This window comes from Triturus cristatus, chromosome 10 (assembly GCF_964204655.1).
Source record: "Triturus cristatus chromosome 10, aTriCri1.1, whole genome shotgun sequence".
Taxonomy (NCBI): Eukaryota; Metazoa; Chordata; class Amphibia; order Caudata; family Salamandridae; genus Triturus; species Triturus cristatus.
The window spans coordinates 1,220,599,847-1,220,616,088 of record NC_140593.1 but is presented as its reverse complement, the minus strand read 5'-3'; the positions used below and the strand labels follow the sequence as shown (position 1 = coordinate 1,220,616,088).

The 16,242-nt window shown below is 50.3% G+C and overlaps 1 protein-coding gene across 2 annotated transcripts in view; it reads right to left on the bottom strand.

Moving 5' to 3' along the window:
* The window catches only part of LOC146797115 (U8 snoRNA-decapping enzyme-like), a 36,995-nt gene extending 30,717 nt beyond the window's left edge, over window positions 1-6,278 (bottom strand). For both annotated transcript variants that reach the window (XR_014969686.1, XM_085629760.1), the window contains exon 1: window positions 6,065-6,278. Coding sequence is in view for 1 of the 2 variants with exons in the window: in XM_085629760.1 (XP_085485886.1) it covers window positions 6,065-6,247 (183 nt within the window). In the remaining variant the exon portion in view is untranslated. The remainder of the gene's footprint in view (window positions 1-6,064) is intronic.
* Between the last annotated feature and the right edge of the window lie 9,964 nt (window positions 6,279-16,242).

The window sequence follows — 16,242 nt, the reverse complement described above, 5'->3', positions numbered from 1 at the left end:
TGAGCAGTTCAAACTCCGCCAAGCGAAACAGGAAGAGTTGGAGTCCAATGTGTTCTATGCCCAGTTGCGAAAACTAGCCAGCTTACGCACGTTCCCCAACCAACGTGAGGAAATACGAGCACAGATCATACAAGGGTGCCGATCGGTGCTATTAGGCCGGCTTAGCCTCAGACAACCAGGCATGTCGCTCAATCAAATATTTGTACTGGCAAAGTCCCACGAACCTTCGAACGCACAAAATGGAGGCAGTATTAAACAGACAACCAACCTCAATGGGGCCTCATTGATCACTGACCATCAAGGAAGAGCGGGTCGACATCATCCAAAGACATCTAGCAACCCAACGTGCGGACACAAGTACGCCCACAAAGGGGTCCTGTGGAAACTGTGGCACGGAGCACCCTCCCACCAGCATATGCTTCGCTAAAGGCAAGACATGCTCCCGGTGTGGCAAGCTGAACCATTTCCCCATAGTGTATAGGAGCCGAAGGTCAAGAACAAATGCCACCGGACAACGCGGAGTGGCAGCTGCCGTCAGACAGCTATCCCTAGACGACCCCCTGGGACAGGAGGACGCCATTCTGCCAGACCCGAGATACGGCCTAGGAGTGGACAACGACAAAGTGTTTGTGGTGTCATTCGTAAGCCGTGTTGGTCCGCATCACAGACCACCTCCCATGTGCTCAATACTCGTAGTAGGATCCACGGATCAAGCACACTCATTGACACAGGAGCATCTGTTAATGTAACGGACAGTGCTCAGTATGAACTTCTCTCACCATGACCACTGCTGTCGCCTTCCCAAGCAAAGATTTACACGTAAGGAGGGACCAAACCACTCCTCCTGAGAGGGGTAATCGAGGTAGAGGTATCCAGTGAAGGACATAGCATCCCCGCTAGATTCCACGTCACTGAGGGGAAGCGAGGCACCCTCCTCAGCTGAAGACTTGGAACTGGTCTTCTTCGCAAAGCAAGTCCACGAACTACATGCCGCTGCTATCCTACGTGAATTCCCCATGCTGCTCGAAGGCCTCAGACGGCTCAAGGGCAAACAGTTCAGGTTACACATCGACTCATCTGTCAAGCCGACTGCACTGAGGCACCGGATAGTACCCTTTCACTTACGCCCAGAAGTCGAAGAGAAAAGACTGAAGTTGGAACAACTGGGGGTCTCTGAAAAAGTCTCCGGCCCCACGCCATGGATATCTCCACTAGTTGTGGCCTCCAAGCCGAAGCAGCCAGGAGCAGTCCGACTGTCCGTCGATGAGCGCCTTCCCAACCAGGCAGTAAAAAGAGAGCGACACCCAACGCCCACAATGGACGATATTGTGGCGGACCTAAATGGTTCTCCAAACTTGATTTAAATGCCGGTTATCACCAGCTTGAACTCACCCCAAAAAGCAGGTACATAACAACCTTCTCCACGCATGTGGAGTTAAGGAGATACAAACGACTAAGCTTCAGAGTGTCGTCGGCTGCTGAAGTGTTTCAGAACGCCATTTACGAGGCACTATCAGAACTACAAGGAGTCATCAACCTAAGCGACGACATTCTCGCATTTTCAAAAAAATTGAGGATCATCACATGCATCTGAGGAGCACACTCATGCGCCTCGAGAACAGTGGCCTAACCCTCAACAGGGCGAAATGCGCTTTCTACCAGGAATCAATGGAGTTTTTTGGATACATCTTCTACTAGGAGGGGCTACAGGTCGACACAAAGAAAGCCGTCGCCATCCACTCAGCACCCGTACCCACATCCCCGACTGAAGTCCGCAGCTTTTTGGGGATGGCAACATACTGTGGCCGCTTCATCCCGAACCTGGCAACTTTTATCAGAACCCCTACGTGCCCTCACAAAGAACGGAGCACCGTGGGACTGGACAGACTCCGCTAACAGGCCGTTTCAAGCCATAAAGGAGTTTCTAATGGACAAGACCGTGATGGCATACTTCCACCCCAGCTGTTGCATTGAAGTAGTAGTCGATGTCATCCCTGTCGGATTGGGGGCGTCCTCCTACAAGAAACAACCAACAGGGAGTGGGTCCCTATGGCCTATGTAGGGATGTGGAATTCCTATAGCCCGACGCCCGGGACATATTGTTTGGGGTCAAGGGCAACAAGTTTTAATGTCTATTTTGTCCTTGGGACAAGTAGACCCAACCCCCTACAGCACAAACCCTTTAGCTATTAGTTTACAATACCACATTATGGATCAAGGAAGGGCATGGTCTACAGTTAAGGAAATATGTGTGTCCATGTGTTAACACTGTTCAAACTTGTATTTATGGTTCATTAATGCAAAGCCTTTATTATTAGGGTGAGCACTAAAAGTAAACACTGTCAGCTCTGCCTGCACTACTGACGGTGGTTCCAGTATAAATGTGTACAAACGTTTTCAAAGTTTAGTAATATGAGGCTATGTATAATGCTCCAAGAACGCTCTCTGATTATATGCAAATATTTGCAGAAGCTTGAAAGCAACAGTGATGATTCTTTGCTTTCTAAATAAAATGAGAAAGAAAGAAAGAAAGAAAGAAAGAAAGAAAGAAAGAGAGAGAGAGAGAGAGAGACAGAGAGAGAGAGAGACAGAGAGACAGAGAGACAGAGAGACAGAGAGACAGAGAGAGAGAGAGAGAGAGAGAGACACAGAGACAGAGAACTAAACACAAAAGTCATGGTTAACCCCAGGCCTAATTATTAAATATAGTCTCAAAAGTGCATCCATGCATTAAGTGCATATATACAGTCTCCGTGAATTCACAAGAATTTACAGAAGTAGGCCAAGAAATAGTACTCCTAGAAAATATTTGTGAACTGCATTTTAGCATGAGCAAATGTGCTTGTGTAGATTTGCACATGTGAAAATCTGAATGTTTCAAGTTCACTTTTCCTCCAACCACTTTCTTCCCCAACCCTGAAGAAGTTTTACATCTGCCACTGCCAGGAGTACATTTCCAACCTTTTTCAGTATGGGAAAAGATTAGAAAAGAGTTGGTGAAAACCCTTAAAACATGCTAGCTAGTAGGTTTGCACAGACTCAAAAGGGCATTCCAACCCTTGAGCTATTGCTCACCACTACCTTCAGCCCCAGTATGTAGACCTGTAGAAACGTAGCAACATAAGAGAATTGCTAGTATTCAAACCCTACAATGATACAAGCTCTGGCATAATTAGAGAGGCTTTATCAGAACTATTGCTTAATGAGATTACTGCCGTAATTTGTCACCACATTACATGGCACAAAATGAACAAGTGGATTTTGTTACAGGACAAGTAGATTTATGAAGCAACCTGCCCCATGGACAACTAGATATTTTATGAAATTCCGCACCCCTGGCCTATGCCAGCAGACACTGTCGGAGACAGAGACACGCCCAAATAGAAAGAAAAGCTCTTGCCATTAAGTGGGCATGCTACCACTTCGACCTTTAACTAATTTGGGGGTGACTTCAGAGTGGTGACAGACCACAAACCGCTGATCCCCCTATTTGCAGGAACAACACGGCTGGCCCCACCAAGAAATGAAAAATGGCTGGTACAGCTCCAGGCGTATCATTTCAAAGTGGTGTTCTGCCCAGGGAACAACCACCCTGTGGATTTCCCCATCATGAAACCCCATCACGGTTAGACCTGTGGCACCATCCATGAACGAGGAAGACACTGAGGAACTCGTGAGGATGATATTGCAAGAAGCATGCCCCAAAGCACTGACCCTGGAATAAGTAGGAACCGCAACGAATCTGGATGAGAACCTGGGTAAGGTGAAGAAAGCTCTGGCTGACAGGAGGTGGGAGCCCTTACTGGACGGCGCCCGAATGCTGACCGTGGAAGATCAGATGACGCGACAACAACTACGGCGAGCTTGCAGTGAGCTCAGTGAAGGGCCCCACGGAATAGTGCTGAGAGGCACGACCATTGTGATCCCACGGAGTTTACAGCAACAAGTAGCCAGCCTCGCACATGTAGGAAATCAAGGAATAGCCAAGACGAAAGCCCGCCTCCGCAATAAAGTCTGGTTTTACAGAATGGATGCCATGGTTGAAGACACCATCCGGGCATGTCACTCCTGCGCCATCACCAGAAGTGACCCGGCGCCGCATCCATTCCTCACAGAAGAACCGTGCAGAGAACAATGGTCACAGGTCAGCATGGACTTTGGGTCTTTCCCGGACGAGAGAAGCACGATCGTTCCAATAGACTCTCACTCCAAGTTTCCCATTGTGGAAGTTGTGTCGTCCACAACATTCCAGCAAGTGAAGGCCACTCTCGACCGGACATTTGCGATGATAGGCCTCCCAGAAGAGATACAGTCGGACAATGGACCTCCCTGCCAAGGCAAGGAGTTCCAGGATTATCTGGAGGCACATGCCGTCCGGCATTGCAAGATAACACTGCAGTGGCTGCAAGCCAATGGAGAGGTGGAGCGGTTTATGAGAACACTGAATCAGTCACTGAGGATTGGGGTGGAAAAGGGTGAAGAGGCAGAAGAATGCCTGCAGCATTTTCTGAACGCGTACCGCTAGACCCCACACTGCACAACTCGATGTGTCCCATCACACCTACTATTCCAGCGGACCCCTACGACAGTATACCAACAGACCCTACCTAGAGCCCGGAGGAGCTCGATGGTGAAGTCATGCAGGCCAGGAGAACTGCAATCAATCTACAAGTAAGCCGGGCCAGAAGGGCGCAGGTGACCAACATAAGGGCGGGTGACTGCAAGATCGTCAAGGATCGCCACCCTGGTTAGAAATTTCGAACACCCAATGAACCTGATGTGTGGGAGGTCACGGATGTGCGAGGTACAATGGTGTCCGCCAAGAGAGGGTCATGCACAATTGCTCGGAACATATCGTGGTTCAAGAAGGTAGATGGATCACGACCAGAAGAATCCGTACAAGACACGCTGGTGGAGGAAGCCATGTCACTGCCACACGCTTCAAGGGCGAGTGGTGGTTCACCCCAAGCGGAGAGAATCAGAGGTTCCATCCAGCAAGAGGAACCCCTCTGTGCAACTAGGGACGATTACCCCTGTCCGGGAGCCCTGAGGAAGCCGGGCCAAGTTCCCGCTCCTGGAGCCAGATGTATGGTCCTCGGCCGAATCCGGCTCAAAACCAGAGGCTGCGAGACTTTGTGTGCTGCACGGTGTAAGAAGACGGCATCCAATGAGAACCAATTTGAAGCTAAAGGAAAGGAGTGATGTAGTGTCGGAGCCACCGGGCGCGAATACTACAGTGTTGCCCCTTGTATCACCCCAGAGGGCGAGGCACCCCAGAGGGCGAAGCATGCCCCCGGGGATAAATAAACGGGCGCATGACCGCTCGGGGTCTTGGTCCACACTGTATTACCAGGTGTGTGTATATTCATTAGTGCTCCCACCTTGGCAGTATGCCTCACTGCGTGGTTCAGGGCACTACAGCATGGTGCTGCCTTCTCTTCGTTCTGCTGCATAGGAGCTGTGCAGCAAGCACGTGTTTACTGCGTGGTAGAAGTTGCAACACAGGAGGGATTGCACACAACCCAGTTCCTGAAACACATTTGCCTTTAGATATGCTGATAGGGAAAGATAATCTCTATAATTAAAGAACCCTAAATGTGTGAATGAAAACAAAGCTCGGCCCTGTCCTGGGAATACGCCCCAGGTGTTTTTATTTCTTTCACTCAGCCGATTCAAAGGGCTCCCATGTGGTCACAGTAAGGGAGAGGGAGAGAGAGACTACGAATTGCCCAGGATCAAACATTTTGTGATGTAATAGGTCTGATGCTACAACACTACTGCTTGCTGTTATATCTTTATCGCCACATGTAACGTGTAAAAAATGGTGCCAAAGGAAAGCGCTTAACTAGCTTCAGGTCGAGTAACAGCTTTTAAAATGCAATACTGTTTGAAACTAAGGGCGAGGTGGTTAACTAGTGTGGACACTTTCACAATAAGACTCGTCGAGAGGCTGGAAGTCAGGATCATGTGATGCACAACGAAAAGAAACAATGCCATGGACCCCAGGACTGGGCCGCGCATGCGCACAAAGGTGCCTAGCACAAGCGCACTGTGGTGCCCTCACCAGCACAGCGTGGCGCAGTGGGATACGGCCGAACAACTTGCTGTCGGGGTCGGGCGCGTGCAGCATCACGTGACAGGCGTGCTTGTATCCGCTCAGTTCAAGCGACGCTTCGCGAGTTATGTTCCTGAGGCCGCTGCCCTCCACTTTTCCTCCGCCGGACAGGTCCTCTGAAAATTCCGCCATGTTCTAGTTCTAGTCACTTCCGCCAACACCAGCCAATCAGCGCTTCGTGATTCCGCTTCATCCCATAATATTATTTATTTTCTAACCCAATCAGCAGTCTTGCTGCTGTGATTGGTTACGTGCTATTACGACGCATTACTGCCAGAACACGCGCACATGTTGCTAAAGGTTTGGCACCCAATCGGTCTCACTCGCTTTGACATCACGGTACCTGCACCCAATTTGCGTAAGCAAAGTCTCATAGAACCCACCGCCATGGAGTGACGGACTTCCAGTCCAATAGCGAGAGTCTCTACGAAAGCGCGGGCTTTTTAAGGCAAATGAGCCGGCGTCACTGCGAGGTGTGATGGCAGTTTTACTTCTCTAAATTATATGGGTGGGAGCCTGGTCGCATTGGAACTAGCAGCTGGTATATATTGAACAGAGGCGCAACTAGAGCCAAATTTCGGGGTGGGGGCTACTACAAAATTCGGGGGGCTGATTCTTCCAGCAATATGCAGGGGCTCTAAGAAGGGGTGAAAACACAACAAAGCCTCGTTAGCAAGTAAATGGTCTGTTAAAGACCTGTGAAGTACTCGGATGCAGCTGGGTGTGTGCCTGGGAAACTCTCAGCGGTGGAAAATCAATAAATCCCACATTTAATAATCTGCCTTTCTTCACCATCAAATGGGTAAAACAGACCAAGTTGTCCTCTATGTTGCAGCAGCCCCTTTGAAAGTCTGTTTGGAAAGGGGGGGGGGGGGGGGGGAGGGGTGTTAATAGCTTGTTTCCCGCCCTTTTTACCACCTCCTGGTTAAAGAAACTCCCATAACTTTTGCCATCAATGTCGAGAAGGGCTATTAGCTTAAAATTCTCAGATGTAAAGTCCCTCCAATTATCAGGAATTGAGCTGCCCAAGATGCGTGAGAGGAATAATGGGGTCACAGCGTTTACCCACCAGTTGCGGGAGTAGTTTTACAAATGCAAATTGTATGAAAAAGGGACTCTGCTCCTGTGGTGCATAGCCTGCACTGTGTCCCCAAAATTGGAAGCACCCCAGAGTTATAAAGTTTGACGGCCCAGCTGCCATGGAATTTCTCCTTCAGGGCCATCCTGTCACAGTCTGCAGAGATGATTTTTGCTTGTTTTAGTAGTAATTTCAAAGTCTGTTTCAGAGGGAGATTGGCGGGCCAAATGTTGTGGCCTTCTAGGGTATTCAGAGAGCTGCACAAGTAATGTTGCTCATGTTCTAATGCAGGCCACAGAAGATGTTTTACTGTACCGTCCTACAGCGTTTTCAGTTTTAGGAAATACATACATGCCAACATTTCAGAAGACCAAAGTGGGAGATTCTTTAAAAAAATCGGGAGAATGGGGCCTTGAATGGGGTTACTGTCATGTATGGGCCTTGGAAGTGTGCTGCTGCAGGATCGGACATTTGAAACGTAAATGCACGTTTTTGTCTTACCTTTCAGAAGCATGGAGTGCAATGACAGGCAGAGAGAGGGTGATGCAAGTGTTCTGCACTCACTGTCCTGGCAGGTTGCTGGCAGTGCATATACCAACCCTTCCACCCGTGTGGTAGCCCAGGCACACACGCAGCCGCCCGGAGTACTTCACAGGTCTTTAAAAGACCATTCGCTTGTTAATGAGGCTTTGTTGGTTTTTCACCCCTTCTAGAGCCCCTGTATCGCCACTCTGACTATTGCTGGAAGAATTAGCACGTTACACAATACCAAGCCCTGTTTGCTGAAACCCAGAGGAATCAGGTTTTTGCTTGCAGGAATCGGGAGGCGGGAGACTAGCCTTGAAATCGGTAGTCTCCCGCCTGAATCGGGAGGGTTGGCATGTCTGGAAATAGGACATGAATTTTGTGTTCAGTACCAGATGTTGTAGTGTCAGTTTGAATTCCAATCGAACTTGAGCTGATGTTATACAGTCTGGCAATGAGAATATTTTTCAGCAGCAGTTTATTTGGACTCTATCCAACTAGTTGGCTATTCTGCTTTTGAAAGCCAACACGCCATAGGCTACTGAGGCCATTAGCTTGCTGATTACCACCTTCAATGCTCCTAGATCAGGGCACTGCAGACTTGTGCAATTTACAGAAGGCCCAGGTCAAGGATCTGGCCAAAGCTTGCTGGGCCTGAAGATGTGCCGCAATTCGGCCTCATTCATCCTGCCGTACCCCTAGATATTTATAGGATCCCACCTTCCCAGTTGAAAGAACCAAGACCCACTTTTTAATTTATGGCTGATGAACATGACCTTTGCCTGGGTTACAATAAACAATAGTTTATTTAACTTACAGTAGTTGGTCAAGGTGTCCAATGGTTTCTGTAGGCCAATTTACGTCTGGTCGATTAGCAAGGTGTCATTTGCATATTGCCGCACATGAATTTCGTGACCGGCTGGCTTGGGGGTGGAGGGTGTCTTTCTCCAGATGCTCCTTTAGGTCAGTTAGATATAGATTAAATAATAAGTGGGGAAGGATACATTCTTGTTTTAACTCTTTGTTGGTCTGGATTTCGGTGGATGTTGCCCAGCTGAAGCTGACCTTTATTTTTACCCATGTGTCTGTAGTCAGTGAAATTAAGGTGTTTAGCTGAAGTGGTGAAATACCCCATTTCTTTAATTTAGCCCATAGTTTAGTTTACCCCTTGATGCACTATCAAAAGCTGTGGAAAATCAATATATCCCACGTTTAATAATTTGTCTTTCTTCAACATCAAATGGGTAAGACAGACCAAGTTGTCCTCAATGTTGTAGCCCCTTATAAAGCCTGTTTGAAAAGGCGGGGGTGTTAATTGCTTTTTTCCTGCATCATTTTTCCAACTCCTGGTTTAAGAAACTCGCATAACATTTGCCCTCAATGTTGAGAAGGGCGATTAGCCTAAAATTCTCAGGAGATGTAAAGACCCTCCAACTATTAGGAATTGAGCTACCCAAGAAGCACGAGTGAAATAATGGGGTCAAAGCATTTATCCACCTGTTGGGTGCCAATTTGAAGACTGAAGGCAGCCGGCTGTTTGTCCCCACGGTGCCGTTGCAGCGCATGAGGTGAATTGCCTTCCCCACTAGGGCTCGAAAAATCATTTAATTTTTACTAGACCTGCGGGTCTAGTACCCTACAAAATCTACTCGACCTAACTGAAATGCACTTGACCTCTGTGTGTGAAAGCAAGCAAATGTGACAAGTTAACAAGATTTAAAGGAATTTTTATTTCTCATTCACTTTGTGAGCCATAAAGAGAACTTAAAATCTTGCTATCTTGTCACATTTGATTTGCTTTCAGAGACAGAGGTCAAAAATCAGTCTGTCCTCCGAAAGGGCGAGTAGGACCTAAAAATAGCATGCCCTAATTAAATCTGGCTCACAAATGCGAGCGGGCGAGTAGATTATTCGAGCCTTGCGGGCCACGTACTTCCTAATTGCTTCGGTAATATGTCCCTTTTCATCGAAACTAGGCAGCGCTAGCGAGAAACTAATGGAGGTGGTGTCAACGTATTGTTTTTTATGTATTTTTCCTAGCAGACGGGTGATATTGGCCGTGGATGAATGGGGTTTGGCCGCTGCCATTGATCAGAGTCCGAAACTTCCTTGAGTCGTTTGATCTTGTTGTTTTATAGAGCTGTGCCCATTTGACTTCATCCTCTTTCATTTTATTGACCCGTACCAGTCTCTTGTAAGCTGTTATTAAGGTTCTTGTTTTATTTTTAATGAACAGATGGCATTGAACTCTGAGGGCTTTGTTCAGTTCTGTCTTCAGACAACTTCTTTCTTCTTTGGGTTGGCCATGCTGATTGGCACTGCAACAGGGTTTAGGTGGTACCCCGACTGCCTCAGTTGCCTCCTGGAGATGTGAAATCTAGGCCACCTTTGGCTCCTTGCTCGTTAAGTTCCTTGAGGCCTTGTTGGCAAATTCCTCTAGGAGCCACTACCGGAGAGGGCTAAGCCTATTCTGGTCCTCCGTGAGTCATCTGATTCACTTGATGGGTTTTAGTTTCTCTTGGCCGCCAATGAGACACTGCTTTGGGCGGCGGAAACCTAGAGCAGCTCATTCACATTTCAGTATGGCATAATTGCTGATGAAAGATGAAAGGATTCTAATAGGTTTAGTTGATGGAAGTGTGCTATTGATACCTATATGTAGTCAGGGGTGGCCATCCTGTTGAATGAGAAGTGGGTGTAGGCCGCGTTAGTATTTCTTAAATCTGCCATTCAATATGCGCAGCCCCATATCGTTCAATGCAGAGCTTTCTTCTTGGCCGTGCTTATCTTTGAAATTGCATGTGGGATGAGGGGCTACCCCAGCTTTGAAAGTCATATCCCTGGCAAATAATGCTGGCACCTCCATCTATTGAATTGGTGTAGACGTTGCCCATAATTAACCATGTAGCCTTTGGATGGTTCATTTTTAGCTCTGTGTACCAGCAGCAGATGAGCTAGTGTCTCAGACCTTATATCTTTTGCGGGTGCAAATAGATGCATCCATCAGTCAAGGTAAAGGGCTGTTATAATGGATTTATTTACCAAGTTTACTTTAATGATGATGCAGTTGCCATTTCCCACATAGATTATGGTAGCCACCACTGCGAGCTCATTTATCATGTAAATTGAAACTCCTCCTGAGGCATATCCACCCACCTTTGATTGAATGGCGGGGGTTTTGTAGACTGTAAAATTGGGCCAAGTTTCTTGTAAAGATTCGATGTTCTTCATTCTTAGGTTTAGGATTACCTCTTTTTTACCCTCCACTACTGACAACCCTCTTCTATTCCATGAGCATACTACGATAGAGTCCAGGCGATTACAGTAACATTGTCTAGGGCTGCTGGGTTAGGATGCCTGGGAGCCAGGCTCAGCCCGTCATTTTTTTTTTAACAACAATTTTTATTGAGTTTACAAGCAAAATACAGAGGCGCAACAGGGTCACCATTTTAAAAATTGCAGATCTGCCGTACAACGATAGGGGTAGTTGGGACCAAATTGTCGTTTCGTCCCGAACGGCAGGGAGCAGCGGGGCAATGTTTTGCGTCCAAGCATCGCTGGGAAATCGCGAGATAAAGATTCCAAGGTACTTAAGGCCCGTATCTGCAATGATCAACTTCGAAGTCCAGGCTTGACTCCTCTGCTCGCCATGAATGGGAAACAGTATAGATTTGGACGGGTTGGCACAGATACCAGAGGTCTCCCCAAAGATATGGAGAATTTAGAGGACGCGAGGCCCGGAGGCCCACGGGTCTGACATGAAGAACAGGGCATCTTCAGCATAAAGCGCAATCCTGTCCGAGTATTCCGGCGACCAATCAAGTCCCCTGATGAAGGGGTCCTGGCGCACCCACGCGGCTAAGGGCTCAATCGCTAAGGCGAATAGGAGTGGGGATAGGGGGCACCCCTGCTGCGTACCCCTACGAATTTGAAAGGGGACTGAGCAGCATCCGGCCGCATGAACCGAGACGGTGAGCTCCATATACAGTAGTTTCACATACGCTATGAACCGGGTACCCAGGTTGACTGTCTCTAGATGTTTAAAAAGGTAAGTTCAACTCAGCGAGTCAAATGCCTTGTCGATATCCACCAGCAGGACCACTGCGGGGCGACCCAGACGGGTGCCTCCGCAACAGCGTTGTGGGCTCGCCTGATATTGTGTCTGGTGGAGCACTGTGGCATAAAGCCTGACTGATCTGGGTGTACCAGATCTTGAATACTGGTGCGAAGACGTTTGGCCAAAACTTTCCCCAAAAGTTTAGGTTCAAAATTCAGCAAAGAGATGAGGAGGTATGCGCCTGGGTCTTCCGGGGGACGACCGGGTTTAAGAAAAACAATGATTTCGGCGTGTCGCCAGTCTGTGGGCAAAATACGCTGCTCCAGGACTTCGTGTAGTGCTCCAAGTAAGTGAGACCCCAGGGTCACCGTGTGCGGGCGCATAAAGTTGCAGGTGAACCCGTTCGGACCCGGTGCTCGGCCCGGGTGTATATTGGTCAGCGCCGCCTGCAGTTCGTCCAACGTGATAGGGTTATCCAGTCCATCACGCACTTCATCGGACAGTCGGCGAGGGGGTATATCAGAAAGGAATTAGTCTATAAGAGGCTCAGCTATCACCTCTCGCTCCTCGTACAGGGCGGCGTAAAAGGAAGCAAAGGCTTGGACCACGGCCTAGGGGAGGTTCACATAGTGCCGTCCGGGGACTTCAGAAGGGGAACCTGTGTCGGGGTCAACCGGACCTGGCACAACCTATGGAGCATCTGACTGGACTTGTCGCCCCATTGATAAATTCTGTGCTGAGTCGCCAGCCATGCCTCTTTAGCGCTGTCCGTATGCAGCTGATGGAGCTGCTGTTGAACGTGTAGGAGATTCCGGCGGGAACTGGGATCAGAGCCCTCAATCAGTTGGCACTGCAGTTGGACCTAACGGTCCTCAAGTTCCCTCACCTGCGCCAAGCGCTGTCGCTTGTACCCCGGTGCAAAAACTAATGTCTGCCCCCCTAATTCTGAGCTTAAGCGCCTCCCAGAGAATGATGTGAGACGGGGAGGTGCCCACATTGAAACTGAGGTAGTCTGCGATCACAAGATGTAGCATCTCCTGATACTTGGCATCCCGGAGGAGCCATGGGGACATGCACCACCAATAAGGGGCCAGATGGATTTGCAGGCGCAGCTTGAGTTGAACAGGCGAATGATCCAAGAGGCCTCTGGGCATAATGGATGTGTGCGCCACTCTGTGAATATAACTATGTGGGAGAAAAATGTAATTGAGACGTGAGAGTGTAGGGTGGACCGCCGATGCGTATGTGAACCCCGCCTCAGCAGAATGAAATACCAGCCAAGAATCCGTCCAACCCAGTGTATGTGCAAGCATATTAAATTTGGAGCCGGGGGGAGGTTTAGCAAGCGGCGTTGTGTGCCATCTGTCTTGCGGGGCCATGGTGGCATTCCAATCTCCACCCAGTATCATCAGGCCGCCTGGGAGGTCCCCCCAAAGCTGAGTGATTTTATCTATAAATGTCTGGCCTAGCAGTGGAGGGCATAAACACTCCCAATCGTGATCTGTTTGCCAGCCACAGTACCCGAGATGACAGTGAAGCGCCCACCGGGCTCTAACCAGTGTTGTGTAATGTGAAATGGTACTCGGTAGTGAATAAGAATCGCCGTGCATTGAGCTCCCTCGCAAAGCCGGAGTGGTACACAGTGGCAAACCCAAATCTGGATAGGCAGGGGGCTTTAGTGCCTAGAAGGTGAGTCTCCTGAAATAGTAGGATGTCAACTGAATAACGCTTCACTAAGCGAAGCACCGCCCCTGTTTGATCTTGTTCAGCAGTCCTCGCACATTCCAAGCAAGAATATTAAGTTCTCTCAGTGGAGATTTACCTGCGGTGTGAGTCAGCCTCAAACCTCAAAGTTTGGAACGACCGAAGGTGAAGCTGTGGCAGTGTGTGACTGTGTGTCTGGTGCGCAGAACAGAGAAACCAACAACCCAACCCTAGTGGAGTACCTGTCGTGGTGGAATCGTGTCTCGGGCCCCAAACGTGATGACCCAAGCAGTTCCCCCAATGGAGCCCCCCCATCCCAACATTACCCAAGATGTCCAGGGCGTACATCGTCCAACAACGGTCAGAGCAGGTGCAAGTGACCCCAGCACGCCAGGATCCGATACAGTCCACTGGGGAGATAAGGCCTCAAGACAGCGCCATACAGTGATAGAAGGGAGGGCTAAGCCCCCTGGCCAGAGCTACTTCATTCAGCGGTTTCTGATTGACCCTGGGCTCGCCAATTAGAGCGGGATCTGTGGCACCTTGTTGTAGTGTCTCTGTCTTGCCGGCCGCTCCTATGCGACCCCTGCGAAGAGTCAGAGTCAAGCTGCGGCGGCGTATGCGGCTTAAGGGTACGTCTCTCATCAGACCAGGTGAAGACCTCCTCCAGAGAGTCAAAGAAGAGAGTCTTGGCGTTGTAAACCACTTTCATCCTGGCGGGGATCAACAGCACATAGGATAAGTTCAGCTCACGGTGCCTTCGTTTGACCGCAACAAAGGATTGACGCTGCTGCTACACCAACCTGGTGTAGTCAGGGAAGACTATGATGGGGTGAGAGTCAAAAATCATTTTATCCTTGTGAAGCCAGGCGTATCGGAGGATCGCATCACGGTCGGCGTAATTAAGGAGCCAGGCGATCACAGGCCTCTGGCGCTCCCCCGGAGGTGGCCTCTTAGTCAAGGCACAGAGGGCCCTCTCAATCACGAAGCACGGGGACATGGCCTCAGGCGGCAGCAGCGCCCCGAGCCAACCAGAGAGGAAATCGTCCATGGATGTGCCCTCGCAACCCTCTGGAAAGCCCACCAGGCGGATGTTGTTGTGTCTCGCCCTAACTTCTGCGTCTTCGACTTGCGATGCCAGCTCCCGCGTGGCCATGGTGAGTTTGTCCAAACCTCTTCTGGAGGGTGGCCACCGTGTCCTCCCCGTAGAGACCCTGGTTTCTGCCTCTCTGATCCGATCTATAGCCTTCCTGAGGTCCTGGCAGAGAAACAACACCTCGGAACCAACCGCCCCTATCTGGACCTCGAGTGCGGTACGTGATTGGTTGATCGCCGCCAGCAGAGTCGCAGTGTCGGAGGACAGGCCCTCAGCAACCTCCTTCCCAGCGGGTGTGGTGGTGTAGTGATCCATAGTGTTCTGCTTAGGGGCTGCCGGTCAATGCCTGTCCTTGCCCATTGTGAAGCAGAGTGGCGGCCCGAGGTGCGATCCCCCATCCAACAGCCACAGCAGGTAATTATGGAAGGATGGGCCTCCACATAACGGCGATGTTCGCCAGCGACTGGCGGGGAGTCACGCAGTACCAGGTCAGGCCCCACAGTTATTGCTCCGCTCTTCAACAGTCCCAGATATGAAAAGACTTCAGCCGGATGTGTCACCCAATCGCCATAGCACATCTCCCAGGGCACCACTGCCCTCCGGCCCCACAGACCTCCAGGGGGACGTGGGCCAACAGCAATCGTGCAGGAAAGGCTCCTAGGGGGTTCCAGGCAACCCAGCGAGAGCAGGCCCCAGGGCAACAGTGGCAGCAGCAGTGTGTTTCCCCGCCCAGATGCGCGAGCGCCCGTGTCTGTAGGCGCCTGGGCCTCCACAATCTCCGCAGTCTCCTCATGGCAGGCCAGCCTGACCTCCCCAGCATATATGGCAGGTCCGAGGATATGCGGACGGCCTCCGAGTCCAGGGCCCCTGCCGATATCTCTGGCCTCAGAGGGGGGCGGGCCACAGCAGGCACCAGGTCCAGGAACTGCCTGTAGGGGAGCCGTGAGCTCACGGAGCCTCGGCACCCGACCGCAACTTATGGGAAGAGAGGGGGAGGGGCCTGCAACGACAGCGCCGCGGAGAAGGCCCAGGCCACAGGCCGAATCTTCACACCGGCAGGCTCCCTCGACCCAAATCCTCCACGGCACCAATTCACAGCCCCGTGGAGCAGAAGCGGCAAAGGTGGGGAGGCTCTCACCGCCGGTCCGCCTCGGCGGCCTGGCACACACAGCACGTCCCTCTCGCAAGCCTCCTGCTCACGGCCTCAAATGCGTCGGCTTCGGGTCCGGACCACCCCCGCTCGCCACCACCTCGAAACTCTGCCACAGGGGTCCCGGCGTGTTCCGCAGGGAATGCGCAGTGGCTGCCGTGTCCGGGGTCAGGATAACTGGAGGATTTTGGCTCTAAGCGGGCTCGGGCTAGCGGAGCTCTACAGAGGCAGGTCCGCCATGCTTGGCTCCGAAGCCACGCCCCCGCAGTCCGTCATTTTCGGCTAGTAGACTGCACATATTCTACCCTTCCTGGGCATGTGGGCCCTGATTATCAATTTGCCCTTGATCACTGTGGGATTCCTGGAGGTGCTTTTGTCCCCGACTAGAACAGAGACGCGATTCTTTGTGTTTTATTAATGGCTCTGGCCGTTTTTCGTGGACTCCGACCTTTTGCATAAAAATTGCAGGATATTTCTTTTCAATTTGCTTTACCATTTTTATGCTCCATTGCTCTAA